Here is a 27,384-nt window from a genome sequence, read left to right as displayed (position 1 = left end):
AGTAGCCTGAAGAAGGGGCCAAATATTTCTAGCTCATCAAAGATGCCTGTACCCGATGGTTGAATGAAAGCCACAAGAGTCATGGATCTGAGAGACTCTGAGAACTATGTCAGTGGGCACCTCCACGGAATGCAGAGTGGGTGGATGACAGAAGGGACCTCCCCAGTGCTTAGAGGCTATGTGAAGCCTCGTACTTGCTTGGCAAAGGATGGGGAGCAACAGGGCAGGGGAGTGCCAGGAACAACTGAGCTTGAATTTCTTGCCTACATTGTGGGAGGGGAGATTGCAGGTCAAAATTAATTCAAGAAAACAAAGAAAAGTGGTGTTTTTTGCAAATTAGCAGTTGAGGATTAAGATTCATAGCCAGAACAACTGAACACAAATGCTTAAAAAAAGCATAAAACGGAAAACATACCTCTTTTCCTTATTGAAAAAGGGTAGTAGTCCCTTTTACTGACAACTGATATTCTTTAGAAACAGTGGTGAACCACAGGTAAGAACTAGATGTGTTCATTTGAGAATGTGATCTTCAAATATATATGAAGCATTTAGTGGACCAGTGTGCATTTGGATATATGGTCCTATTTCATTGCTCAAACCTCCCCATTCCTTCATTCAATCAGTTAATTCCTCTCTGCCCTTCATTCCCTGGGCTCACAGACACCACTCATTCCCTAAGCATATGCCCCATGATGTGTTCCCATAGGATCCTTTTACTTGCCTTTAATAATAATGTCCAGATTCTGCACTGATCTGTAAAGTCCATAAGGGCAAGGGTTTTGAAAGGAATCATTCTTTCTGGAGGACTGCTATCCTCATTATTTGTTCAAGTTTTACAATACAGTGTAGGGGCACTTGGCTGGCTCAGTTGGTGGATTGTGACTCTTGATCTTAGGGTTGTGAGTTCAAGCCCCACGTTGTGTGTAGAGATTACTTAAAAATAAAATCTTTAAAAAAACGAATTTGGGGTGCTTGGGTGCTCAGTCGGCTAAGCATCTGACTTCAGCTCAGATCATGATCTCATGGTTTGTGAGTTCCAGCCCCACAGTGGGCTCTGCACTGACAGTGAGAGCCTTCTTGGGATTCTCTCTCCCCCTCTCTCTCTCCCCCTGTCCAGCTCTCTCTCTCTCTCTCTCTCTCTCTCTCAAAATAAATAAATAAATCTTATAAAATAAAATAAAATAAAACAAAATAAAATTTAATTTAATTTAATTTAATTTTAAAAATACAGTGTAATGACAAGAACAGCAAATGAACATATTAACTACTTTAGACCCACGATGGACCAGCATTGATACCGACATGGTTTCCTCCCCTGACTCTCTGAAATTAGGGCTGAAATACTGCATTATTTGGGGGGGTAGAAAAGGAAAGAGAAAATTTTGTCGCAAGTGCTTCTGGTTTCACAGGGACAACAATCAGGTATTCTCCCTAATTTTGGTTCATAGTGAATAAGCAGAACCACACACACACACACACACGAATGGTCATGGCTTCAAATTTAATTTATTTTCAATGAGACTCTGATCATTACAGCAACAGGATTTTCCTGGGTGTTTAAAAGATTGGGCAGACAATTTATTACAGATATATATTGGCTATATGTAATATTCTTAACAAAAGATAGCTATTTTATGCTTACTTTCTTTCCCTAATTAAGGGCTCATTCAGGTACTTGGAATCCACTTTTTAAAAATTAGGCTATTTTTTTAGAGTAGTTTTAGGTTTACAGAGAATTTGAGTGGAATCCACAGAATTCTCATACATCTCCCCATACCACCTTCCATGCCTTGTTCCCCTCCCAAGTCTTCCTATTACTAATATCTTGCATTAGTGCAGTATGTTTTACAACTGATAAGGCAATAGTGATACATTATTGTTAACTAAAGTCCATGATTTCCATTAGGGACCACTCTTTGTAAACATCCTATGGGTTTTGACAAATGTATAACGACATCTATCCACCATTATAGTATCATACAGAATAGTTTCACTGCCCTAAAGATGCCCTGTGCTCCACCTACTCATTCCCCCCTCCCCTGAGACCACTTTTTAGGCTGGTAATAGATATATCATTGGTACTCTACTGGTCCTGATGGACAGTACTACATAGAATTGAGCTGTTTTGTGCTGTTAGAATTATTGTGAGAAGGGTGTCATTGTCTAGGTAGAGAATACAGTTAAATGGTTTTCATACCTGATTTGGATTTAAAATTTACCTTTATACTTGAAGCAAAAAAGGCAGAAATAATTTCAAAGCCAGAAATTGGGTTATATCTGAACATAATTAAGTTTTTCCTTGGAAGAAAGCAGATGAATAGATCAGGCAAAGTTTTTAACTTATCCCTGCATGTATTTAGAACAAGACATTCTCCTTTTGTGGAGAAAACAACAAACGCATCTGCATACATAGCTATAACATTTAAATGTAATTCAAATTTTTTCCCTCCTCTGTATAATACTAAATTTTTATAAAATATATCCTTACAGTTAGTAAAAATTTTTTGTGGTCATTTTATTCAACTTCTTACCTTTAGATAAAATCACCATTAAGCCATTCTCCCTACTCCTCCCAATTTTTTTTTTCAGAACTACCATAGAACTACATAATACAAAGTTCAGAATCATTTAATTGTTTGATACTCTTATGGTGATAAATTTATCTAGGCACACCTATATTTCATCGTGTGATTGTATGTTGATTCCCTGACTCAATCTCAGTTCCTAGGAAGAAGAGCCCTATCTTCTGTATAGCAAATTTTCACAAATGTTAACATTATTGTTAGGTTCACTTCCATTTTTTTTCCCTCATGGCTAACTGATTCTGGTTTCTTCATCTTTTCCCATTAGGTCTTACTTCCCATTCTTAAATTATTTCTGTGGAAATAATGAGAAAGCATGCTAATATAAGGATGACAATTTAGTATCATGAAACTGTCTTCAGTGGACCAGACTATTTCTAACTTATAAATATTCACAATGGCCTATGCTTTCATCCAAAAAGAACTACACCTTAATATTTCTGAGCTTTGACTTAACATGTAATTCAATCAACATGAGCAATGAGTTCTATGAGGGCAATTTTTAAAACATGGTATGGTTTTCGTCCTCATGGGGTTTATCATGAAAAGTGGACATAGGTATTGAGTGCATGATACGTATTATAAATATATGGAGAAGAGATATTTCTGTGGCTGATTTGGTGGATATTTCCTGGAGTGTCCTAGAGGCGGCCAGGAAGGTTGGTCAGGATTTGGATGCAAGGGCGGGGGGGGGGGGGGGGGGGGGAGGAAAGAGTCCAGACTGGAACAAGAGCAAAGCCACAAAAGCAAAGGCGGTAAAGTGAGTGAAGAAAGATGAGAAGGCCAGCCAGAGTGCAACAATGTTGAGAAGTGGGGGCAGAGAAGGAGGGGGTGGTAAATAGCTTTGAAGCCAGTCAGGGGAGCTAATTTGAGACAGTAAATAATAAGCAACAGGGAATAGCTATGGGCTTAAAAACATATCTAACTATTTTAACCTGACTCTTTTGTTGCAAATTATAGTAAGAGCCAGTTTGGGCAGAAAGAGGAATCTATTGGTTTATATATCCAAACCTAGGGAAGGAGAGGAATATAGCGAGCAGTTCATTAGACAATTCCAACCATGCATGCAAAATACCACTGGGATTCTCCCTCTCTGTTTTCCTCATCTCTGCTTTGCTCTCATGTTTTCAATGATATTAGAACCATGATCACCAGGGTGCCTGGGTGGCTCAGTCAGTTAAGCGTCCCACCTGAGTTAAGGTCATGATCTTGCGGTTCCTGAGTTTGAGCCCCGGGTCGGGCTCTGTGCTGGCAGCTCAGAGCCTGGAGCCTGCTTCAGATTGTATCTCCCTCTCTCTGCACCCCCCCCCCCACCCACTCATGCTCAGCCTCACTCTCTTTCAAAAATAAATATACGTTAAAAAAAGAAAAAAAAAACATGGTCACCAACATTTTCTAGTTTGCCTTTTCATGAGTGCCCCATCAGAGAAGAAGACTTTTTCCCCTAATTCTGGTTAAAAGAAAGAAAGAAAGAAATGCTGGGAATGTCCCTGGTCACCCCAGTGTGGATCACATGTTCTCATCTATAACCATGGTAGGGTCCCCTCCCTAAGAAAAGGAAAAACCTCAAGGCTATAGGCATATGTGACAACATCCCTCACGACCTCGTAACATAAAACCACTTAATCAGACTGCATATTTGTGTGTTGCCATATATGGGAGACAAAGAAGCAAAAAAATATATTAAAAACTATGCCAGGTGGCTTTTGGGGTTCAGTTCTTTGGGCATGGACCCAACTGAACGGTGCTGGCAGGAATAAAGTTGTTTCCTGTAAACAAAAGCCTCCGTGTCACAACTCTGTGCGAGAATCCAGCTACGTAACCAGTAAAGAGGCACCATGATTGCCAGCTGTTCTTAGAACCACACAGCTGAGGTTGGAGGCTGGATTAGGAGTAGATCCAAAAGAAAAATACTGTCTCCAGAAAAAGAGAAGAGGACAGGGCAGAGAAAATAGCAGATGTCCTCTATAATGACATTTACTTTTTTCATTGTTGTCATTATATGAATAAACAAGTAATGCAAGAGCACTTTGAAAAGTAGGAATATTGATCAAACACAAAGGAGTAAAAATTAAAATCACCTGAAGTTCTTAATCTAGAGATAGCAAACTTCTTAATTTTTCATGCAGATTTTTATGTATCTAATGTTTGGGTGTGGTAGACAGAATAATGCTCCTCCCCTCAAAAGATATCTATGTTCTAATTCCCGTAACCTATGGATATGTTACTTTACATAGCAAAAGAGATTTTTTCAGATGTAATGAGAGGTCTTGAAACAAACAATCTAACCTTATACCTAAAAGAGCTAGAAAAAGAAGAATATACAAAGCCCAAAGCTAGTAGAAAGAAGGAAAAAATTAATATTAGAGTAGATACAAATGAAATAGAGAAATAAATGAAATAGAAAATTCCAGGGAAACCAGGACCTGGTTCTTTGAAAAGATAAACAAAATTGATAAACCTTTAGCCTGACTCATCAAGAAAAAAAGAGAGATGGCACAAATAAATAAAGTTAAGGATTTTGAGATGGAAAGATTATTATGAATAATCTGGATGGTACCAAATTAATCACAATGGTGCTTAAAAGAGGGAGGCAGGAGGGACAGAGTCAGACACTAAGAGAGATTAGAAGATGTTATGCTCCTGGCTTTGTAAATGAAGAATGCGGCCATGAGCCAAGGAATACAGGCAGCCTCTAGAAGCTAAGAAACAGATTCTTCCCAGAGCTTCCAGAAGAAATGCAACTCTGTCAACACCTCAATTTTAGCCAGCTGAGACTGATTTTGGACTTCTGGTCTCCAGCACTGTAAGATAATAACTGTAACTCGTGTCATTTATGAATGTATATATGTATGTATGCATATATATGTGGGTTTGGAGTTTTTGCTTTCAACAAAATCAGGATCATCCTGTACTTTACTTGATGTTTTGTGATGTATAGTTCTCCAAAATAAAAAGACTGTATTTTTGGCTTGTTTTTAACAGGACCACAGTGAAAGTGGTCCTGGTAGAACCAGAGATTGGTTAGGAATATTATTGCAGGGCATTATCAACAGGAGAAGGGAGAGGCTAGTGGGAGATAAGCCCGCAGACTTTTGCAAAACTCTAGTGAGAGATACTGAAGATCTTGAGAGGTATAGCAGTGGCGTGGACCATGAAGAAGGGAAAATTAGGGACATTTGAAGAGCATGACTGATGGGACTCAGTGATAGCACCTTAGGTGATGTCATGTTATTTGGCATAGCCTTGCTTCAAAGCACATAACTGAACAAAAGTTCTAGTGATCAGTGATCAGCCAGTCATCTGTTTACCTTGTTTTTCCATGACATATTTTTCAAATGATTTTTCCCCAAGCAGTTCAAAGAATCATGCAGATATGACCATGAGGCAACAAAGGGAGAGAGCCTTTTCTTAACTCAATCATCAATCCCCTAGAGGAATTACAAAGGAATAAAGTGGTAAGTGATAAATATATAATAGAAGAATCTAAAAATGTTTTCGGTAAAATAACACTTCTAATTGTTCCAAAATGCATATTTTGTCTATATACTGCATATATGCATTTTGACCATTAAGTCTGGAAACCTACATAATATTTTATTTTTTTTTACAGATTGAACACTCTTGATTACTTCTTCTAGGGTAAGCTAAAGATATACATTTTTCTATTTAAAAATTTTGTTTTAATGCTTATTTTTGAGAGAGAGAGAGAGAGAGAGAGAGAGCAAGCGGGGGAGGAGCAGAGAGAGAGGGAGACACAGAATCCAAAGCAGGCTCCAGGCTCTGAGCTGTCAGCACAGAGCCTGACACAGGGCTCAAACTCATAAGCCGTGAGATCATGACCTGAGCCAAAATCAGAGGCTTAATCGACTGAGCCACCCAGGTGCCCCAAAATATACATTTATTCAAAGGCAATCTGAGACACAAATCATCTGAAGCAAAGAATCATAAATGAATGTGCAGGGGTCAATGGAAAGACTGCATTAAAGCACTATGTCCATTGCTATTTTGCACAGTGAATTCTTTGCTTATGAGAAACAACATAGTAAACCTATCTTGCACTATAATTGAATATATCATGTGTGATCATATCAATAAACCATGTATTATATATAATATATACGTATATGTATATGTGCATGTGTGTTTCCTGTCCTTCGCCCCCACCTCCACCCCAGTCTTCAATTACTATGTTGCCAGTCTCTGTGGCTACAAGGTATGTGTGTATTTATTTCTTCAGCCTTGATTTCTCACCTTAGATAAGTCCCTTCAATTCAATACATATTTACTGGGCAGCTGTCATGGACTGAACTGCATCCTTCTTCTGCCCTAACCACCCCTCCCTGCTTCTAGAATGTTTTCCCCATTTACAGTGGCAACTGTAGAGCTGGCAATAACCCACACTAAAGGGATACTTGATGGAAAGTCACGTTATGCCCTGTTCTTTCCCGTTGCAGACATTTTTGAGATGGGCATAGCCTTTATAGTTTATTATTAAGCACTAAACACTAGTCACTCACTCTTTCAGTTAGCGTGTGTAGCTAATACTACTGCTAGTAATTTAGTTATTGAACTAGAAAGCTGGCTCAAAAGTAGCAGTCTGTAACACGTGCATAATCAGAGAATTGCTGCGTTCTGATTGGTTGAATTTCCACGTGGTCTGATTGTGGATGACAGAACACTCATAAGAGTGCAGGTTGTGGTAACTACTCTTGCATAATAGCTGTTGTTTGTTCTAAATAAATATCTGGAAATGTCCAGTTCTACAGATTTTGCAGATAACATGTCCCCTCCTGTAGAAGGGCTACGTGTAAAAAAAAAAAAAAATCTAATATAACGTTTTAAAAAATTACAAAGAATATGTAATACTCTACTTATTACATATTCATATTGCATGTAAATCCCACTTGTGAGAAAGAAACAAACATACTGTTATAGGCAAAGATCAAGTGTTCCACAGTTGTTAATGTTCAACTGGGAGGGGTAACATTAGCATGGGCTGTGCAAGGCTCTTGCCTCACCTTATTTTACTACCCCTGACCGTGTTTCTCCCCTTGGCATTCAGATTCCTAGTGCCAGCTACGTCTCACTTCTTTCACGAAGTCATCTTAACCTGCTCCAGTCCCATTCAATTTCTCTTCTCTTTTTCTTTTTCTTTTCTTTTCTCTTCTTTTCTTTCTTTTCTTTTCTTTTCTCTTAATTTTTTTGGAGAGATAAAGAATGAGCAGGGCAAGGGCAGAGACAGAAGTAGACAGAGAATCCCAAGCAGGCTCTGTGCTCAGACTCACAAAAGGCGAGATCATGACCTGAGCCCATCAAGAGTCGGAAGCTTAACTGACTGAACTCCCTAGGTGCCCCAATTTCTCTCTTCTCTTAACTCCTATTGTATTCACAATCTGTATCAGAGCTGAGTTTTTAGTTGTTCTCAGGTTAGTTCATTGGCTCTTGCCTCACCAACAGTTTCTTGAATGCAGAGATGCCTTTTTATATTAAAATTAACTTTATTTTCTGTTAAATATTTTATGCTCTGTGTGTTATTTTCCTCAACATTTTGTTTCAGAGATTTATTTACCTTCATAAATATTAACTTAGTTCATTCATTTTAATTTCTAATTAAAGAATACAAATTCATTAAAAGATAAAGAAATAAAGTACCGTAATCTTATACCACTCAGCAATAAACATTTTTGTCTTCTTATGGTATTTTCTACATTTCTCCTATGTAATATGTTTTTTTCATGAATTCATATTACCCATGTTTGTAATTTTTTATTAATCAACATATTGTGCATATCTCTTCATATCAAAAACTATTCTTCTAAAAATCATCATTTTCTTAACCTCATTGCTAGACATTTAGGGAATTTATGATATTTACCATCATGTCACAATATCCTAGCTAATGTTTTGGTCTTACTCCTTGGAATAAATTCATAGAAGAGAAATTGCTTGGTCAAAGAGATAAACAGTTTAAGGTATTTTAATGTCTATTGCTAAATTGCCCTCCAGAATAAGTTTGTAACAATTTACATTCCCACATACAGGATATGAGAATGAGTTGTGTGTTTTTTTCCCTGGCCTTTCCAACAATGGGTGAGATCACTTTTTTAAATCAGAGACTACTTCTTGTATTTCTCTAGTACTGCTTAAAGTGATTCAACAGAGCTGGAGACACGGTAGACACTAAAGAAATACTTTTGATAAATTGATAAGTAAGTAGTGTTCTTTTCACTTATGACTACAGATTTCTTTAAGTAAATAATTAGTCATTCACTCAACATATTTACACTACATGGGATGGTCCTTGGTGTGCCTACTAAAAATGAAGATAGCATCTAGAAATGAAATAGGTTGTTTAAATTACTAAAACATAAGACTGTGGTGACTAATTTTAAAGGTAACGTGTATAAAAGCTACTCTTAAAAAGAACGAGTCCTATTGTCCCAAGAAGTCTCTTGGGAACAAATAATTTGTCTCCTTTCTCTAAGAATAGGAAGTACTAAAACTTCTCCTCTGGGGAAAAGGACTATGAATTTAGGATATGAAAATCTTCCCATCCATTAGCTATTAGTGTCTTCAGAAGCAGGGGAATTGTGCCAGAGAGGAAGTCAAAACCTGGTGTGGATTTTCATAGTCTCAGCACATTTTGGAACCTGTCCTTTCTTCAAGATGAAGGGGGAAAAATCAACACTAAAATTTCTGGGGAGAGTTTTTATGTTTCTATTCATTCCTGAAAGTTTCTTTATTTAAAGATACCTCAGGGCTAGGGCAACTAGATGGATGTCCTATTTAGTTAGGCGATTTAATTTTACGAGGCTCCTGCTAAATTATCAGAAAGATCATACTAAGGTAGTAATTGGTCCCACTTTTCCAATGTACAAACATTTTTACCTTATATAAGGTGGTAATTATTAAAAATTATCATAGCTTTAGAAATTATAGCAGAAAGAGCATGTGAGTGGGGTCAGAAGATGTGGATTCTAGTCCAATGTCTTCTAATAATAGCTATTTAACTTTAGGCAAGTCACTTCTCTTGGGGCTACAGTTTTCTCTACTCTAAGCCAAAAATCTGGCTTAGGTCAGCATTTCCCCAAGTGTGTTGTGTGAAACACGTGTTTTATGAGATGTTCCACTGAAAAAAGCAGTTCAAGGTTGAATACATTCGGGAAATGCTGCATGTAACATGTATCTCTTAAAAAATTCACAGTGAACATTAACATATTAAAACTCCTGAAAACCACTCTAGTTTAAAAACCCACGAAATTTTAACCTAACATTTTTTCACTTATTCGGTTAAAGGACAATTTTATGTTTTTAGCATCCTACCTCCTAAAATCGTGTGGAACTCGAGTTCCAAACAACACGCTTTCGGAAATGACAGACTAAGATCCTTTGATGTACCATATACCTGGTGTCTTTCTCCTATAGGTATTCAGCCTGTCCCCTAAAACCTGCTCTTCCTTCCGGGGTCTCTACTTCACAGAGATGGCTACTACATTCCAGTCTGACTTCCAAACCAAAACCCTGAGGATCATCCTAGCTCTCTCCTTCTCTTTCACTCCCTCATATCCAATTACACATCAAATCCTAGGGAGCCTCTCTCCTTAGTATTTCTCCCATCTAGTCCATCCTGCCCACGTCACCTGCAGCATATCTTGTCCCGGTTGTTGCCATCACCTTCTAATTTACTCTTGCCCCAGTCTGGTCTCCCTGGTCTCCAAAACACAAACTCAGGTGTTCTGGGGTTTAAAATCGCCAAAGATTTTATTATTTATTATATTTCCTGGAGTATCAAGTTCAAACTCCTGGGTTTAACACATGAGCCCCCTCCCCCTCCCCTGTTTAAAAGAAGCCCTTCTACCTTTTCCTCCCTCCTCTTTGACCCTTCTCTCTGCTTGTCTGGACAAAATGGAACTGCTTGCAGAGCCTCTAAAGCATTGTGCTGTTTGGTGCCTCCATTCCTGCACAGGCATTGTTGCCTTTGTCTGGAATGCCAGCTCGTTTCTTCCTTAACAGGTTAGCTCCTCCCTGTCACTGAACATTCAGTTCAAGAATCCCCTCCACTGGAAGGCTTTCCTGAGCTGGGAATGGACTCTACGATAGTGACTTCCTTGCATCCTTTGCACAGTCACACCCATTAGACTGTGTGCTTTTTGAGGGCAAGAACCACCCTGCCATGACTTTCTTGCATTTGTTTTCTTGCTCAATAAACCCTTGTTTAATAAATGAATGGTTTTATGGTTTAAATGTTAAGAACTTGCTTACTTTTCTCAATGGCTGAAAGTGTGTTTCTTTCTTTTTCTTTCTTTCTGTCTTTCTTTCTTTCTTTCTTAACCTTGACCAACCTAAGCACTGGGAGGAAAAAGCTATCTAAAAAGCACTCAATGATCTATTTTTTAAAGGAAGTTCAGTGAAGTGAATATCTTCCTTATATAGTATCTCTCAGCCTGGTAACAGCATTTGATGACAAAAGAAATTTATTAGGTCTGGCACTCAGGTGTGCATAATCTCAACAAACCTGGCCACAAGGGAAATGGGATGAATGGCTGTAGACAGATACATATGAGTTATCACTTATCAAAAGGTTTACACTTGTTAATTTAAAAATATTTATTGTACAAGGTACTATGCTAGTATTATGGAAGATATAAAAATAAACTGTTGTATTACATTCATTAGGTAAGATCATAACTTACTAAAATAATTATAATTAGGGGTAATAAATGATGAATTCCACAGAAAGGAACAGAAGGCAAGGAATTGGTCAGCAGCACCATCTTCATTTATAAGATTACGTTATTCTACAGAAGAATATTAAAGCACCTACAAACTTAAAATGCAAAAGTGCAGTTATGTTTCTAAAGTACAAATATCTCAAGCGTGAAATGCAACTAGTAACTGTATTGTATGGTTCTAAATACCAGTTTGAACGGATTGTGCACCAGTTTGGCACAGATTGTGCAAAAAGCCTGAAACCACGTGAAAGTCCTCAAGAATATATGAAAAAAAAGGAATGTAATTAACCAAACCAGGATATGGCCCCAAGACAGAGAAATGAACACTCTGGTTCTTAGAAAGGGAGCCCAGGTGTCAGAAATGGCATAGTCAATCCTTCATCTGTGAAAATTCAAGATGCAGATACTCATACTTAGCAAGCAGATGGGAAGGCATGAAAAAGGAATGTTCACTACAACTATTTCCAGGTCACCTTCCAATTGGTCAATTGTTTTAACGCTGTCAACAAACTTACTTTGCATGTAGCCAGGCAAAAATAATTTAATTCTATTTTTTTCTCTCTTTGATGAACTTTAGGAGGTCAAAATAAAGATATAAAAACTTAAGATTAAACCTGAGTCTGAGTAAGTCAAGCCTGTATCAAAATGAGCAGTATCTGAGGAATTTAGAGCTTGGTAATCCAGAAAAATGCCAACACCTTATTCCTAAACAATTTCAGTAAGGGGGGGGGGTGGTGACAAAACTTCAGAACGCAAGATAAGCACATTTCAAAGGTGAAAAGTAACTAAAAATCATTGAAATGTCCAATTTCTAAAAGCTTCTCAATACAGTGCATGAAAATACAGAGAGTTGTCGGCCAAAATGGGTTTTCCTAAAAAAATGCCTCACAGACTGTTACGACCATGGTCCTTTAAGCACCTAAGACATCTGATGCGTTGCTGGGGTGTTTGGATACGTGGATGACATAAAGGTGCATGCATACAGGTCCTTTGACAGATCTGCTCGAAGCTTCCGTGTGTCTCACGGCCCTGGGACCTAGGCCACTGGGCCTGCGTCCAACGAAAGGCGAGCAGGGGGTGGGACAGCACCGGGATTTTCCTTCCTCGCTCATTCATTCTGTGATTCACTGGTTCCTGGAGGCGGTTCACAGGCGCGCGCGGAGGAAAGGCGGAGCACGGAGCACAGCCCCGGCTGGGTGCGGTCCGGCGCCTGCAGGGAGGGTGAGCAGGGACGGCGAGGGGGCGCGGGCGGGGGGCGCGGGGGGCGCGGGCGGCGGGCGGACGCCCGGGAGGGGCGGGCGCGGCCGCCTGCGCCGGAAGTGAGTGTTTGGCGGCGGGCGGGGGCAGCTAGCGGCGGGGCGTGAGTCGGTCCGCCCGTCCGCTGCCCGGCCCTCAGCTCCGCCTTCTGCGCCTCGGCCGGACGCGGCCCCACTGGGATCGGCCACCGCTGGGCGCTGCGGCCGCCCCGCCTGCTGCGCGCTCCCGCCCCGCCCGGTCGGTCAGTCAGTCAGTCACGGTGCGCGCGGCGCGAGAGCTGCGGGCGCTCACGGCGTCTCCGGGGAAGGAGCGCCGCGCCTTAGGAGGCGGCGGGGTGGCGGCGGGAGCAGCGCGAGCAGCGCGAGCGGCGGCTGGCCAGCCCAGGGCCGCTGGAGGATCGAGCAGCTGCCGCGGTGAGTGTTTAGCCTCACCCTCGGGGCGGGCGGAGGGAGCCGGCCGGGCGCGGGCTGTGAGGCGCTGCCTCTGCTCCCGCCTCCATTTTCCCGGCGCCTGGCGCGGCCCAGCCGTCCGGGCGCGGTGCGGGCAGCCGAGCCTGGGGCGGGGTCGCTGCCGGGCCGGGCTCGTGGGACCACGCCCGGCTAGGCGGCGGCGGCGGCGGGTGGGTGGGGGTCGTTAGGGCCTGGGCTGCCCCCTGCGCCCCTGGGGGCAGCGACGGAGGGAGACAATGAGATACAGGACCGCCTGGAGGGTGCGGTTGGGGTTGGACCCAGTACGGGGGGCTGGTGGCCCGGGACCGCGAGGAGGAAAGGACTCTTCCCCGACTCGCCGCAGAATCCAGTGATTCCATGTCTGGGATTCCTCGGGCTTCGGTGGCCCCCACCTTCCATACATGAATTCATTGCAGAGATACAGAAATGCGGGGCGCCTTCTGCGTCTTGTTTCTAATTAAGCAGGCTAAGTAATTGCGCTCTTGCTTTTGAGCCCCCTCTCATGTTGCTGTGTCCGTGTGCATTCCCGCCGGAAATCCAAACTGCAGTTCGTTGGTGGGGGGGGGGCGGGGGACGGTAAGGAGGAGAGGGAGGCAGAGTAATACTATTAGGATGCCTTCATTTCAAGAGTCTGTAAGATGCGGTTTTCTTATTCAGACAGTGTCTTAGGGTGTCCCCACAGCGTGAACTGGGAACCGCATAAGCCTTTACTGCTTGTAAGCACGAAGACGTTGCTGAGTATGAAATAAGAGCTTTTTGGAAGGGTATAAGCATCGCATCAAATGTGTCTCGTGTGGGGGAGGTTTCTTCTATTTTGTGGGAAGAGCAGTTGGGGAAATCTGGGAGAACTGAAAGGTTCTTCACTTAACCTCCCCATAAGGGTTGATATGTCTGCAGCATTTCTTTTGAAGATCTGGAGAGCTGCCTGTGTGTATGTAAAATCTGTATAGGAACCGTAAAGGCAATGGGCTAGGGATAGAGCGTGAACGGATTGTTAAAAGGGTGGTAGTGAGTTCAGAGGAATATTAAATTCAGCGAATCTTTGTGGAATACCTTCTTGTCTGTTAGAGTGAGAGACACACAAAGTGGACAAGACCTTCAGCACAGCTTGATGGAAAGAGCTTTTTGAAGCCAGGGAAACCAGAGGCTTCATAAACCTGGAATTGTCTAGTAGTGTGACGGTAAAGCTGTTAACTCTCAGCAGTACTTTTCTATCAGTAAAATGGGAATAACATCACCAGTTTATCTCCCCAGGTGGTTGCCAAAGAGATTGAATGAGATAATGTATGCCAAATGCCTAGCACCTTGCAAGGCTCTGAGGTGTTAGCAAATGTTGATTCCTTTCTTCCTTAGTCTACTGCTCTTGAGATTTACCTGAGGGTAAGGTGGGGGAAGAAGTTAAGGTAGATAATTGTAATGCAATGCATTATATAATAAAATGTTGAAGTAGAGCTGCAAAATATGGGAGCAAAGAGGAGAGAGAGATTAATTCTAGATTGGGAGCACGGGGGGAAAATTCATGGAAGCTGTGGCATTTAAGTGGAACCTTTAAGAATGGGTAGAATTTCAGCTGATGTAGATGGGGAGGACATTCCAAGCAGAGGTGGCACTATCCTTTGAGAGCCCAATTGAGTAAGACCAATGGGGGAAGGGCAAAATAGAGACGCTCAAAAGCCTTTTCCGCTCTTGTTGAGTCTGACCTTCAAAGATTGTCTCTGTTATTTTGCTTTTTGTGTTGCGAATTTCCCAGAAACCAGATCTAGCCCTATCCAAAGAAGTACAAAAATGTCAACAAAGCTTTAATACATGAGTTTTTGGATTAGACATTTTGTGTAATTTGGACTGCTGCTCTCTTCTGTTTGAATTTAATAAAGAATTATTTGTAGATGTTTCCTCGTGGTGCATATTAGCTCCATTTGGTAGAAAAAGCAGCTGATTTTTCAGATTGAGAGGTCTCACTAAGATTATATAGTAAGTGGCTAACAGGAGTGGAGTAGTGTGCACATATTGGGTGTGCCTCATACTCTTGGTCAATATAATTTGGTTTTCACTAATGTTTTAACACTTTATTTTCTGAAGAAGTGTTTTTAAGCATATCTTTGAGAATAATTGAGATGACTTTCCTTTTGGTTTTGCTACCTTTTGGTTTTCACCCCATACATAATTACCGTATTTTTTAGATTAGCATGGTGGATGGTATCACACTATTCATAGAGTCTATAGAATCTCATGGCTTTGCTTTGGTTCTGAAGTATTTGAATGTCAACATTATTGTTAACCTCAAACTCTTATTTTAGAATAATTAATATTAGCAAAACAAGATATGTGACCTAGGCTAACCTCTTATCTTGGATTTTAATTCCTTTACCTGTAAAATGAGAAATTTGGATTAGATCACTGGTTTTCAGTGTGTGTTTTACTGAACTCTGGAATTTTGAGGAGGACCTTCAAGGGCTCTGCGGATGTTTCACTTAAATCTCATTAAAAATGTATTTAAAACCTACAATGATAAAAAGTGACTACTAAATGACATGCCTTGTTTTTAATGCTTTACATATAAAATTTATTTAATTCTTGCCATAATTCTATGAAGTAGGTTCTGTTACAGTCTGAGCAAACAGGCTTAGACTACAGAAGTATAAAATGACAGAGCTGGGTGTGAAACCATTCAACATAATTCTTAAGCTTGTTTTCTTAACTACATTTTTATACTGCCACCATAATAAAATATATAACACACACAAATTTTTTATTGTAAAATATACAACATAAAATTACCATTTTAACTATTTTTAATTGTACATTTCAGTGGTATTAAGTACATTCACAAAGTTGTACAACCATTATCACTATCTTCAGAACTTTTTCATCATTCCAAACTGAAATTACTCATTAAATAATAACTCTGTACCCCCCCCCCCCACCTCCCTAGTCCCTGGTAGTTACTTTTCTACTTACTGTTTTTATGAATTTGACTTCTCTAGGTACTTTATATAAATGGAATCCTACAATATTTGTTCTTTTGTATTTGGCTTATTTCACTTAACATAGTGTCTTCAAAGTTCATTGTATACCATGAATCGGAATTTCGTTCTTTTTTTAAGTGTGTGTATGCACACACGCACACAGACACACACACACACACCACAGTTCTCTTGGGTATATACCCTGAAGTAGAATTGCAGGATCTTATGGTAATTGTATGTTTGATTCTTGAGGAACCTCCATGCTGTTTTCCACAGTGGCTGTAGCATTTTATACTCCTACTAGCAGCGTACAATGGTTCTGGCTTCTCCACATCTTCAGCAACACTTGCTGTTTTCAGGGTTTTGTTTTGTTTTATCATAGCCATCCTAATGAGTGTGAAGTGGCATCTTATTGTGGTTTTGATTTACATTTTTCTAATGATTAGTGATATTGAGCATATTTTCAAGTCCTTATTGACCATTTGTGTATCTTTGTAGAAATGTCTATCCAAGTCCTTTGCCCATTTTTAAAAATTGGGTTTTTATTGTTGTTGTTGAGTTCTAGGAATTCCTTATATATTCTGGGTATTAATTTCACATCAGATCCATGATTTACAATGACTTACAACCCATTGCCATGGGTTGTCTTTTCACTCTGTTGATGGTATCCTTTAATGTACACAAGTTTTTCATTTTAATGAAGTCCACTTTATCTTTTTTTTTCTTTTGGTGCTGATGCTTTTGGTGTCATGTCCAAGAAATCATTGCCAAATCCAATGCCATGAAGGTTTTCCCATATGTTTTTTTCTAACAGTTTTATAGTTTAAGCTTTTATGTTTAGTTAATATTTATGTGTGGTGTTAGATACGGGTCCAACCACATCCTTTCACATGTGTATATCCAGTTTACAGCACCATTTGGTGAAAGGACTGTTTTTTCTCCATTGAAAGACCTCAGCAACCCTCACATACATACACAAAAAATTTTAGTTCACAAGTGGCTGGCATTGTCGGGTGTTTGGGTGTTTGTGTGTCGGTGTGGAGGTGACTCGCTGTGATTGGATTTAGTGTCTTTGCATTCGCTAGCAGGTCAACATGCAAATCTTCACTAAGACTTTGACCGGCAAGACTATTGCCTTGGAAGTGGAATCCAGTGACACCATAGAAAAAGATCCAGGATAAAGAGGCTCATTATTGCAGGCAAGCATCTGGAAGATGGCCAAGCTCTTTTTGATTACAATATCCTGAAAGGGTCGACCCTGTACCCTGCCCTGCATCTGAGGCGTGGTATGCAGATGTTTGCGAAGACCCTGACTGGCAAGACCCTCACTCTGGAGGTGGAGCCCAGTGACACCATTGAGAATGTGAAAGCTAAGATCCAAGATAAAGAAGGGATCTGCCCTGACCAGCAGAGGCTCACCTTTTTGCAGGCAAAGCTGCTGGAAGATAGCCGCACTCTTTCTGATTACAGCACCCAGAAAGGATCAACCCTGCACCTGGTTCTCCATCTGAGGGGTGGCTGTTAATTCTTCAGTCTTGAATTTATATACCCAATGATGGCATTACTCTGCATTCTAGCCATCTGCCCCACCCTAGGTTTAGATATTACCAGTTTCATTAAAGCTGAATTGATGTTTTTTTAGATAGCTATTCAAAATGTTAATAAAGGTTTTGTTGCATGGTAAAAAAAAATTTTTTTAACAAATTGAAAACTGTAACAACATATTCAAAACCAATTTTGAAAAAAAAAAACTTACAAAAAAATTTTTTTTCAATTTAACTGAAGCATATCCTGAGACTACAAAAGCTGCTACCTACTTGGAATTACTTATCTGGGTGAAATCAAAACAAAACTTTACAGTAATAAATGGTTTGCTTAGATTGTTATAAGACTATAACTAACATACTTAATCCTTAACTTGTCTTTTTGAGTTGGTAATAAATTAATATATTTGAACATAGAATAGTATTAGCAGCACTTGTGTCAGTTTTACGTATCTGAGATGCTGTATAAAGATTTCATCTGGAGGGGCACCTGGGTGGCTCAGTCGGTTAAGTGTCCAACTTCTGCTCAGGTCATGATCTCACAGTTTGTGAGTTCAAGCCCCGCATCAGTCTCTGTGCTAACAGCTCAGAGCCTGGAGCCTGTTTTGCATTCTGTGTCTCCCTCTCTCTGCCCCTCCCCTACTCACACTCTATTTTTCTCTCTCTCTCAAAAATAAACAAACATTTAAAAAAAGAAAATGATTTCAGGGGTGCCTGGGTGGCTCAGTTGGTTAAGGGTCTGACTCTGGCTCGGGTCATGATCTCACTGCTCGTGAGTTGCCCCTCTGTGTCAGGCTCTGCGCTGACAGCTTTGAGCCTGGAGCTTGCTTCTGATTCTGTCTCTGACTCTCTCTGCCCCTCTCCACTCATACACAGTCTCTGTCTCTCTCTCAAATATAAATAAACATTTAAGAAAAAAATAAAAAGGATTTCATCTAGACATGCACCCCAGTGTTTATAGCAGCAGTATCAACAATAGTCAAAGTAAGAAAAAAGCCCAAATGTCCATCGACTGATGAATGGATAAAGAAGATGTGGTATATATATAATGGAATATTACTCAGCGATTGAAAAGAATGAAATCTTGCCATTTGCAACAACATGGATAGAACTAGTGTATTATGCTAAGTGAAATAAGTCAGTAAGAGAAAGACAAATATCATGATTTCACTCATATGTGGAATTTAAGAAACAAAACAGTTGAACATAGAGGAAGGGAATCAAAGTAATCTAAAAATGGAGGGAGACAAACCATAAGAGACTCTTAAATACGGGTAATAAACTAAGGGTTGCTGGAGGGGTTTTGGGTGGGGGGGGGGGATGGGCTAAATGGGCAAGGGACGTTGAGGAGGACACTTGTTAGGATGGGCCCTGGCTGTTTTTTGTAAGTGATGAATCACTGAATTCTATTCCGGAAATCATTATTACACTATGTTAACTAACTTGGATTTAAATTAAAAAATTTCATCTGGGAAAGTTTTATTGGGAAATATTAGAAAACCCCCAAATTACATGTTCTCTAAAGCTTCATCCCATGCTCTTACTGCTGTTACTTTAAGATGTAATTTACCACATGTTGGGGCAGATGTCTTAAAATACATCACTCTTGATTTACAGATTGGCTTTTAAAACAGTATATATTTTGCTGCTAATAAAATACATATTGTTTTTCTTCGTTGGGCAGAGCTAGATGTAATGGAGAAGTCAGAAGAGCTAGGTATTCAACCCCTCTAAAACAGGATTCCGGTTTAAGTGCAGGATACAAGGAATCAGTAGAGAATGTAATCAAGGGAGCAGAGTCCAAGAAGAAAGCACATGGTACTGGGATTTGAAAAAGGGGAGGGATTAGATTTAGAAAAGAAAGGACAAGTAAGTCATCCCTTTACATGAGAAGAAAAGGTTGGGAGGTCCATAATGATGTCTTGTCATTATGTGACACTTAAAATATAAGCCCCCTGGTGAAGAATGGTGAATCTGGAGATAATTGGAACTGTAAACATTTTAGATAGGCCCAAATATTGTAGAATTGCAGTAAACCAATTTTGTAACGGTTCTTAAGAGGTAGATGCCTTTTTGGAAAATACCTTTAAAAGAATCTTGCTAAATTTGATATGTGAAGAGAAGTGTTAGCTAAGTGAGTACAGCAAAACAACTATATACAGTATATTCTTTTCATACCCCAGGTTGTTCATGCCTCTATCCATGGTTCTCAGACATGCTTTGTTCTATTTTTTCCAGTCAAAATCTCACTTTGCGACCCAGCTTCATACACCTTCTTTGTGTAGCTGTTAGACACCAAGCAGAATTGCTTTCTTCTTCATTTCTCTAGACCTTACTTGATTTGCTTTGTGTTGTAGATGATTGTACTGTCTTAAATTCCCCTGAATTTTGGATCATTGGCCCTGCTTTTACTCATCTGAAATACTTCAGTCCCTTAAGCAGAATAGAAATTGAGTAAAGTTTTTATTGAAAACTATTATTTGGAGAATTATTTACAGTTGGTTGCATCTCCTGAAAGGATTCACTAAAATCTAATAATGTTTAATAGTGTTTACTTTATTTATAAAGAATAATTCTTTATTGATTAGTTTATTTTATATTGTGACAAATGGTTTTAGAGACTAGTGAAGGGAATCATGATCCCCTTATCTATGAGTGGAGTACTTTATAAATTTTAGTAATGGCTACAAAACCTTTTTGTTTACAATTTTAAAATAAATACATATTTTTTTAAAGCAGGAGCAATGACTATGCTGCATTATGTTTGAAAAAATCTTGGGTTTACTACTTGGTAATACAGAAATTCCAAAGTCTGCATCTTAAATCTGTTTAATTTGGTACTTGGTTTTAATGCTTGTCTTAACTAGAAGGCAGCTTATATAGGGACATATACCCAAAAAGAATAAGTATATATTTGGCTGTGCTTTCTTACTGGAGATACCCATTGTTTAATTTCCATCCATCACTTTTGCAGATTTAGCTAGTAAAGTTTGCTTTTCCAGTGTGAGGATTTGCACTGATATATTTTTAATAAATGTGTTCAAAATCCATAGAAAACCCTGGAAAGCTTTGAAAGACTTAGAAAATGGTTTCTCTGTTTTTAGGATATGTGAGTGATTCAAGATGACACACGTTGTTTTCTTTTGGAAAACAGATATTTTCTTACTGAGTTTTAAAATGTCTCATTGATTTTTAAGGTACAGATTAACCAATTTTTTGTTTTTGCTGTTGAAAACAGTGGCTAGGTGGTATGCTACTATAGTCACCACAGAAAGTCCGCAAATTTAGACTCTTTGTAAAAAAATAAATGCTTAACTTTTTGACACCTCTTTTAAATACTTTGCCATGAAACAACTAATAAACCTGTTTGATATAAAATACGATGGTCACTCCTCAACTACATCAGTAAAATATTATAACACTTGACAGTCTTCTTGCTTCAGCTTGTCTTTTGCTGGCAGTAGTTGCTTTTGAAATTAAATCTTACTTCCTGCCCCCAACTTTCTTTTGTTGAAATCAAAACAGTTGCTTCATGAAGGATTATACAATATAGTTTTTCCATAAAATACTGTTTCTATTAAGGAAATTGTTTACTGTTGAAACTGTATCTTCTCTGAACCCATTTCTTGTAGCACATTCCAAAAAGTCGTGTTCTTTATTTCATTATTGAAAAAGAATCTAGCAAATACTATCACTGTCTCAGAATACTTAGAATCACTTAGTACCAGAATACTTGGATTACTTTATATCAGGTGTGATCGATTGGTGGCCATAATGAAGATGCCAGTGTCATTTTGTGTGTTAAGGAAATCTATATATTCTATTACCTTATATTATACTTAAAATACATATGTATGATACAGATTAAATACAAAAAGAGCTCCTAATATGTTCTTCTTAGATCATCACTCCTACCTCCTGGGGTAGAGTCACCTCCATTTTAGAAACCACTATACAGTCTTACTGAATTATTATTGTTAATGGACCTTTCAGAAGAGTTCCATTTTGTAGTGTATAATATTATTATATGAATCCATCTTAAAAATAAAGCACGTAGGGGACACCTGGGTGGCTCAGTTGGTTAAGCATCCAACTCTTGATTTCAGCTTAAGTCATGATCTCCCGATTCCTGAGATGGATCCCCACGTTGGGCTCTGCACAGTCAGTGTAGGAGGATTCTCTCTCTCCTTCTCTCTTTGCCCCTGTCCTGCCCCCGTTCACTCACTCTCTCTCTCTTTCAAAACAAAAAACAAAGACAAACAAAAGTACTTGGGACAAGACATTCTCAGTTTCTTAATGATTGGGAAATGATGTTTATAGAAGAAAAATATGTAAAGTGAGACTTCACAGCAAAGTGAGACCTAAATAAAATTCATTCTTCACCGCAATTGAAATTACAGACTTTTTTCAGAAATGTAAATTTGGATTTTGCATTATGCTTTTGAGGATTATTGAAGGTGAATTAAAGGTACCAGTTAAACATTTAATTTAGTTATTCACTAGTTTTGATAGACATAATTTTTCCATGTTCGTAGTGAGCATTTTTTTCCTGACATTTCTAGTGAGATCTAAAACATTTCTATGACTACCCTTTACCTTCCCCCACTCTCTCTCTACTTCTCCCTATCCTAGTTACTTCTCCTAGAAGCAACTACAACCATAGGTAAATTTTGCCTTTTCTATAACTTTCTATTAGTTGATTGTGCATATGTACTCTTTTATCCCTGACTTCTTGCACCCAGCATGAGGTCTTTAGACACATGCATGTTATTGCTTGCGTTAGTAGTTTGTTTCTTTTTATTGTGGAGTAATATTCAATTTTACAAGCAGTGTGTACCATAGATTGTTTATCTAGTTTCCTATTAATGGACACCTGGGCTATTTCCAGTTTGGGACCATTGTGAAGAAAACTGCTATGAATATGTTTGTACAGGTCTTTTTGTGGACAGATATTTCATTTCTCTTGGATAAAGGAGTCAGATTGCTAGGTCATAGGTAGATGTTATATCTTCTTTTAAAAACTTTGTATTGAGGGACGCCTGGGTGGCTCAGTCGGTTAAACCTCCAAATTTTGGTTTTGGCTCAGTTCATGATCTCACAGTTCGTGAGTTTGAGTCCCGCGTCAGGCTCTGAGTGGCAGTGGGGAGCCTGCTTGGGATTCTCTGTCTCCCTCTATCTTCTGCCTCACTCTCTCTCTCTCAAAAATAAATAAACACTTAAATAGAAGTAAAAACAGTATTGAAGAAAAATATACAGAAAAGTACACATATCATAAGTGTACACTTTTACAACTTGACTGCTCTTCTGTAACCAGTACAGAGATGAAAAAAAGAAAAACACAGGTGTGCCAGAAGCCCCCTGCCCCACATCTGCTTCTCTATACCCCTGCCCCTCATGGCTAGCCACTACCTTGACTCTAATTCTGCTCTAAAGTTTTTTGGTTTGCTTGTTTCTTGAAAAATTTTTCTTCTACTTTATTGAGATATAATTTCCATATAATAAACTACACACTAAGGTATACAATATGATGTGTTTTCATACACACATGAAACCATCACTGCCAATCAAGATAGTAAACATTTCCATCATCCCCCAAAGTTTCCTCATAACTCTTTGCAAGTCGTATCTCCCTTCCCCTCTGTCTCCAGGCAACCTGTCACTATAGATTAGTTTGCATTCTTAGAATCTTATGTGTAGAATCACTCAGTGTTTTTCTCTCTCTCTCTCCCCCTCACCTCCCCCTTCTCTCTTTCTCCCTCCCTCTCCCTGAGCTCTAGCGCTTGCCCACGCTGTAGCGCGCGGGCATATGCTCACGCGCTCTCGCTCGCGCTCGCTCTCTCTCTCTCTCTCTCTCTCTTTTTCTGTGTGTGTGTGTGTGTAATCTGGCTTATTTTCAGGTAGAATAATGATTTTTAGATTGTTCCATATCGTTGCTTATTTATCCATTCACCTGTTGATAGATATTTTGACTGCTTCCATTTCTGGCTTTTACTAATAAAGCTGCTATAACATTTGTGTACAAGTCTCTTTTATTTGTATACAAGTCTCTTTTATTTCTCTTGGATAAATACCTATGAGAACATGGCTGGGTTATATAGGCTAGGTGTAATTTTAATCCTTCAAGAAACTGACAAACTTAGCCAAAGTTGTACACATCATTTTATATATTCAACAGCACTTGGAATTGTCAGTCTTTTGCCTTCTAGCCACTGTAATGCATATGTAGTGGTATCTCATTGTAGTTTTAATTTGCGTTTCCCTGATCCCCTGTAATGTTGAGCAACTTTTCAGGTTCATATTAGCCATTTGGGAAATGACTGCAAGTCTTGCCCATTTAAAAAATTGGGTTATCTTTTTTATTGTTTAGTTGTAGCAAGTCTTTATATTTTTTCAATACAAGTCCCTCATCAGATATATTTGTGAATATTTTCCCTTAGTCTGTGACTTGCCTGTTTATATTTTTAGTGGTATCTTTCAAAGAGAAGAAGTTTTTATATTGGACTTTATCAAAATATTTTTACTTTCATGGTTTAGTGTTTTCTATCCTTATACATCTTGACTTACACCAAAGTTGCAAAGGTATCTTATGTTTTCTCCTAAGGGCTTTATAATTTTAGCCTTTACGTTTCAGTCTGTGATCCATTTTGAATTGATTTTTGTTAATGGTTTGATAAAGAAGTGGAGGCTTCCCCACCCTCAATATTTATATGTTTGCTCCAGCATCTGTTAAAAAAAGCTTTGTACTTCAGTTTGTCAACTATATCTCAGGAATGGTAGAAAAACAAAACCTTTCCTTTTCAACTTACCAACTTTGACATCCTTGTTGAAAATCATTTGACATTGTAAAATGAGCCTATTTCTGGACTGTATTCTGTTACAATGATGGAATTCTCAATTCTTTTGCCATTACTACATTGTCTTGATTACTTAGCCTTAGAGTAAATCTTGAAGGCAGATAGTTTACCCCAGGTTCTTTTTCCAGATTCTTTTGGCTGTTCTGGGTCATTTGCTTTTCCATGTAAATTTTAGAATCAGACATTGGGATATTGGCTATAATTACATAGTGAATACTTAGTTCAATATGGGGACAATTGACATATAATGACGTTCCATCTTTCAGTCCATTAATAATGGTATATCTGCCCATTTATTTAGGTCTTTAATTTCTCTAAACAGTATTTTTTATTTTTCAGTTGCCATGGAGTATGTTATGTGAACACTGCATGCTGTCCTATTTATGTCATTTCTTACAGCCAAACTGTTATTTACACATGCTTATTTTTATGATATAAATTAAGATTTGGTATGAGATTTTCCATGTGAAAACCTTGTCTAATGCATAGATGAAGGGACCATATATTTTGATGTGACAGTGCTAGAAACAGCAGAGATTAAACAGGTATCTTTAGAAACTTTAAAGTATAATTTTACAGCTGTATAGTTATTGGTGTAATTCTTTTGGCTTGTATAGTTGTGAATATTAATATTTAAAGAGGTTTATCTTTGTTAACATAGTCCAATAATTTTAGAATCAAAAGTAAAACAGAATCTTATCAGGTTAATTGGGAAGTAAGTTTTTACAAGAGGATTTTGAGTTTGTAGTTTGCCTTCTCCTTTTTTCCCCCTTTCATTAATGGAAATATGTGACATTTAGAGATGTATAAAGAAGAAAATAAAACTCTGTCCTACCAGGCAGAAATGACTACAGTTTAAATTTTTGATATATTTTCTCACCTTTGTGTATGTATGTTTATATAGCCATTAAGTATGCACAATTTAGTTTTGCTTCTTTCATTTAAAGTTTTATCACTGGCATTTTCCCATACATTAAATGCTTTAGGAATAATTTACAGCACCTGCATTATAATCCAGAATGGACATAAAACATACCCCAGTTTACTCAGATTTGGTTTTTTTTTCTTGTAGGATATTTAGTTGCCCCCCCCCCCAATTTTTCCCTGTTTTTTTTTTCCTTAATATTTGTCTTTGAGCATACTTGTTCACAACTTTTTTTTTATCCATCTTTGAATTTCATTTTAAAATAAATTTGTTTTTTTATCACTTCTAGGACTTTGGTTAAGATCAAGTGTGGTGTCTGTTCTTATCTGTTTAATATCCAATGCATCCTTTGTCCCAGGATAATATAGTAAGTAGATTTTTGGAGCAGGGAGATGGAATAGGAGCTTGCTCCATCTACTCCACACATTGACCTGGTATTGCAGTACCCCAGGAATGATGCACTTCCTCAGGGGAAATACTTAGGTGTCTAAAGTCAACTTAAACTGTGGGGAAATGTATCATCTGGGATTGTGTGCACTGGAATGCTTCTGTCTGTGAGTGTTGGGGTGGGTGGCTTGTGCCTGGGTTCCTGGAGGGGGAGGTGTATATATATATGCACGATGGTCATCTTCCACCCTAGGAGCAGCATGAGTAGAAGTATGATTATACCTGTGGTGGAAGTGGAAATAAATAAATTAATTAGTTTTTAATTTTGAAGAATTTTATTTTTTAACTTCAAGTAATCTACAGAGTGGAGCTCGAACGCACCACCCTGAGATCAAGAGCCACATGCTCTTCCAACTGAGCCAGCCACGTGCCCCTAAAACATTTTAAATAAAAGTGTAAAACATGATAGACATCTGCATATACTCATAAACTGTAGTAATCAGTTTTTATTTTCTTCAAATAACTTATTTGAAGAGATACAATGGGTACAGCAGAAATCTTCTCCTAGATAACAATTTGTGTTGTTCTGCTTCGTGTTTTAGTGCATTTAATACACATGTATCCATAAAATTTTGTTTATTGCTGTTCTGTGCTTTTGAATTACATACAAGTCATAAACTATATTTGCCTCCTAAAATTTTCATTTTTTTATTCAACTAGATGGTTTTACAATATTCAGGCTGATTCTTCTAGATCTGGTTCATATTTTTATCAGAATGAGCCAGTTTTTCCATTCACCTTTTGAATGCTGTGGTGAATTTTTTTGTACATTTTTCCTGACATTTGTCTCTTAAGTACTTGGACACTTAGAGGTATTATTGCAGGATCTTTAGATATGGAATCTCCAAATGGCTCTCTGAAGTGATGAGGAATGTATGTACCTACCAAAAATGTTCCTCTTGTTCCACATCCTCCCCAACTTCTGGTCTGGGTTTTTTTTTTTTTTTTTAGTTTGTTTCTGGAAATATAGTTATTAGGATAAGGAGTATGAGATTCTGCAGTATATTCAATGAAATTTTTCATCCATGGAAGTTGTGTTCTTTCAAAGGTCTGTTAAAGAAATTTTTTCTGACCACAGACCAAAGCTTTTAAAGTTTTGAGTAACGGCATTGTTGCTTATGTTTATTTACAGTGGTATAAAAGTGTTTTCTCTAAAGATACATTAGCTGTCCTAGCTATAAACCTGTTTCATCCTGAAGAATTGACTAAAATACACTAACTCCTATGTTATGACATCTGTATAGATAATTTAGATGATTATTTGGCTAACAACCCCTGACTGATTTTACTTCCAGTATGTTTTTTGGGGAAACATATTTAATTTTTTGTAATCATGTATAGTAGAGTAAAAATGCAGTTATCAGCTAGTTGGTGAATGGTTATAACAAAAGAGTAGAGATTATTTATTCTGAAAATGCTGAATGTATCCTTACAAAATTTGTCTTTAAACTCCCTCACCACGTGCTTGTGTGTGTGTGTGTGTAATATAAAAACATTTCAAATTTAAAATATTGTAGCATGTAGAAGTAGGTGCATTCATTTTAAAAGTAAAAAGTATAAACAGTATAAAAGTTCTGTTTTGTTGTTGGAGATTTTAATAAAATTGCCTGAGGGGAGGGACCCTA

General features: G+C 38.5%; 2 protein-coding genes and 1 non-coding gene across 5 annotated transcripts in view; all 3 read left to right on the top strand.

Annotated features, from left to right (window-relative positions):
- The first annotated feature begins 12,953 nt into the window (after positions 1-12,953).
- The window catches only part of RAPH1 (Ras association (RalGDS/AF-6) and pleckstrin homology domains 1), a 107,289-nt gene continuing 92,858 nt past the window's right edge, over positions 12,954-27,384 (top strand). For all 3 annotated transcript variants that reach the window (XM_042995122.1, XM_042995121.1, XM_042995123.1), the window contains exon 1: positions 12,954-12,987. The gene's annotated coding sequence lies outside the window, so the exon portion shown is untranslated. The remainder of the gene's footprint in view (positions 12,988-27,384) is intronic.
- Positions 16,817-17,655, top strand: LOC102955644 (ubiquitin-like). The gene is given in 3 exon segments (XM_015541014.2): positions 16,817-17,154; positions 17,156-17,173; positions 17,175-17,655. Coding segments are annotated over 3 exon segments (429 nt in total). The 5' UTR covers positions 16,817-17,083; the 3' UTR covers positions 17,515-17,655.
- On the top strand, positions 25,591-25,779 carry LOC122241795. The gene has a single exon (XR_006222015.1). It is a non-coding gene; the product is annotated as a U2 spliceosomal RNA (small nuclear RNA).

This window comes from Panthera tigris, chromosome C1 (assembly GCF_018350195.1).
Source record: "Panthera tigris isolate Pti1 chromosome C1, P.tigris_Pti1_mat1.1, whole genome shotgun sequence".
NCBI lineage: Eukaryota > Metazoa > Chordata > Mammalia > Carnivora > Felidae > Panthera > Panthera tigris.
The sequence above is the reverse complement of the archived record's forward strand: the minus strand, read 5'-3'. Positions and strand labels throughout refer to the sequence as shown.